This window comes from Solanum tuberosum, unplaced genomic scaffold (assembly GCF_000226075.1).
Source record: "Solanum tuberosum cultivar DM 1-3 516 R44 unplaced genomic scaffold, SolTub_3.0 scf00089, whole genome shotgun sequence".
NCBI lineage: Eukaryota > Viridiplantae > Streptophyta > Magnoliopsida > Solanales > Solanaceae > Solanum > Solanum tuberosum.
The window spans coordinates 768,873-771,704 of record NW_006239012.1 but is presented as its reverse complement, the minus strand read 5'-3'; the positions used below and the strand labels follow the sequence as shown (position 1 = coordinate 771,704).

The window sequence follows — 2,832 nt, the reverse complement described above, 5'->3', positions numbered from 1 at the left end:
TAAAAATTCATTTGTTATACATCATAATTTGGATACAAAATAACGGAAAAAAGCTATAAATCTCAATACATACAAAGATTTCACTGATTCAATAAAAAAAAAACACTTTTGTACTCGACATATACGAATATCTCATCCAAACAAATAAAAAAATCGAAAAAAATACCTGATTTTTTTTCGATTGTTCATTGAATGCAACAAATTTATAGTCGTCAATTTTGAAAAATTTCGTTTAAAAAATATGCCGTATTCAACTTGAAGAAGCTTTGAAAGTTATCAAATGAGTGATTCGGAAGACAAACTAAATTATTTTAAATTATTTTTTTTATGTTCTTAAAAAGAAAGTAAAAAAACGCTTGACAGAAAGATGGCTATTTATGCTCTTTTCAAAACGTAACTAATTTGTATTTAAAATCTTTTTTACCTTTTTTGAATCTTTTTGTTCCATAATTTTTTCTGTTTTGTTATTAATTATTTGTATTCTTTCAAATTAATCAAAATAAAATAAATACATAACTAATCCCTTAACAAACTAAAATAATGACATTTTTAATAAATAGTGAAACTGTTGTTAAGGAGTCCCACTAAAAGCTAAAATATTATTGTTTTGAATATTTTCCGTAGATTATATACTAGTGAAATTATTGTAAATTACTCTTAAATAAAAAAAATTGGCCCATAGGCCGACCTCGGCCAGCCCTGATCAAGCCTCAAGGGTCAATGACTTATATGGACTGGGCCTATAAGCCCTAATTTTAAATAGACTTGAAAAATCTTATCCCAACCCTACCCCAATAACGGGTAGGATTGGACTGGCCCCATGGGAGCCCATTTTCACGGCTCTAATAATAAGGCCGACTGAAACACGTGGGTGCATGGTCCATGCATTACTGTTTTTTTTGACAAAAAAAAAGGCTGGAGAAAGTTGGCGTATGTCGATTTTTGTCATCTTTACAAGTGTGCGTTTCGTGTTCTATTTTATCAACTAATATACTCAATAAATATAATATAAAAAACGTGGCTTTTACTTTCAACCTGCAGGCCAGGCCCACTTCCCAAGAAAACAATGCTATATATATTCATTCAAAACAAACTTCCCTTTCATCTTTCATTAATTCTCTTATATTGTTCTTATATACAAAAGATATATTGAAAAAACCTCCATTCAATTTCAATCCCAGATATTTTAATTGAAGAAAATGAGAAGAAAGTGCAATTTGGAACTCACTCTTTCTCCTAGCAACTTCTTAATGTAAGTCTCTCTCATGTTTAATTACTCTCACAATTAATCTGTATTGATTAGTGATTAGTCCTTCTAATAATAAGGTATTGATTATATATTTGTTTTTTATTTACTATTTACTATTAGGGAGGATCAACAATTAGAGAATGAGCAATCACAACAGCTAACAATATTTTACAATGGACAATTTGTTGTTTCTCATGTTACTCAGCTTCAGGTATATGTATTTCCAGTTTTTATTTTCTGATAACAATTAATAAATGACTTGTTTTGTTAATATATAATTGATTTCTAAATGCAGGCTAAAGCTATAATATATCGTGCAAGTAGAGAAATGGAGGAGAAGTCAAATAAGATGTCCGAGCCTTCATCACCATTATTACAACCTCAAACTGGTCGTTTCATGGATAAATCTCTACAAAGATTTCTACAAAAGAGAAAAAATAGAATTCAAACAACTTCACCATACCATCACTAGTTGCTCCTACTGATGATATTGGCTCCGATCCATTGTTTGTACATATGTTTTGTATTTATTGATCTCTAGTTTCTTATGATCTGAACTATCACTTCAATATCTCTTATCTTGTATTTTGTTTGACATGAAAAAATAAGTCAAATGATGGCGCTAGGTAGCAACACTATGACTTGAACAAGTTAGTCTTAACAAGAACCTGAAGGTTAAATCAAATGGATGCTAAAATTCAAATTACAATTTTAAATCAGTGAGAGCAGTTGATATTAATTTTCGTAATGTATTTTACAGAGAGTGTAAGATCATCATTTTGTACATTGAATTCTAGCGGTATATTAACTAAATTGATAATCATAACTCCTCGGAGTGAGGATCACATGCCCAAAAGATGAATAAAAGGGGAGTTCAAATCGGACCACAAATGGTCTAATTACCTTATTTTAAAGATATAGAAATCAAGGAGTAAGAGGCTAAAAACGGAAATAAATTGCAAAAACAAAGCTAAAATCAAGTTTAGGAAGAGGGAGGGAAGAAATTTACATTTGAATCACTGAATTTGATCAAGAAATGAGTAAAATCACCCTTGGACGAGCTCCACTCAATCAGGGTTTCTTCCTTGAAGAAATGAAGAAGAAAAGGAATTTTAATCCCAACGATTTTCATAAAAGAGGCCATTTGGTCGCTTAAGTGATCATCGCTTAAGCCGCCAAAGGGTCGAAAAATGCGAACCCCGCCTAAGAAGCGCCTTTCTCTCAAGTCGCCCTATGGTCGCAAAATCGACCTCTTTTAAATCGGTTGGCCAAGTACTTAAGCGACCCCGCCCACTGGTACCCTTTCACTTAAGTGTTCCAAACTTTAAACGGGCCCTCAAATTCATTTGGGGTCAAAACAACACAAAATAAAAGTGCAAACCACTCCAAAAAGACATTTCAGACTCAAAACAATCATGAAAAATCCAACAGAGGTCGTCTCATAAAATTAATGACCAAAGTTAACACTTTATAAAGAAACACCAATAAAACACGAAAAGCCAAAAATCATCCCAATACCCTTGAGAATCAAACCAAAGGTTGTTCTAGACCACACTCGATATTTCAGAGTTAACCACGCTAAC

The 2,832-nt window shown here is 32.0% G+C and overlaps 1 protein-coding gene across 1 annotated transcript; it reads left to right on the top strand.

The window, feature by feature from the left end:
* Window positions 1–1,100: 1,100 nt before the first annotated feature.
* LOC102602707 (protein TIFY 5A-like) lies at window positions 1,101–1,952 on the top strand. The gene is made up of 3 exons (XM_006346777.2): window positions 1,101–1,252; window positions 1,370–1,460; window positions 1,545–1,952. The coding sequence occupies exons 1-3, from the start codon at window positions 1,200–1,202 to the stop codon at window positions 1,719–1,721; spliced, it is 321 nt and encodes a 106-aa protein (XP_006346839.1). The 5' UTR covers window positions 1,101–1,199; the 3' UTR covers window positions 1,722–1,952.
* The last annotated feature ends 880 nt before the right edge of the window (window positions 1,953–2,832 follow it).

Excerpts from the sequence above, each read along its gene's own strand:
- LOC102602707 (XM_006346777.2), top strand. The coding sequence starts at position 1,200 with ATGAGAAGAAAGTGCAATTTGGAACTCACTCTTTCTCCTAGCAACTTC. Across the intron at positions 1,253-1,369 it reads TCTCCTAGCAACTTCTTAAT|GGAGGATCAACAATTAGAGA; the intron begins GTAAGTCTCTCT and ends ATTTACTATTAG. Across the intron at positions 1,461-1,544 it reads CTCATGTTACTCAGCTTCAG|GCTAAAGCTATAATATATCG; the intron begins GTATATGTATTT and ends TTCTAAATGCAG.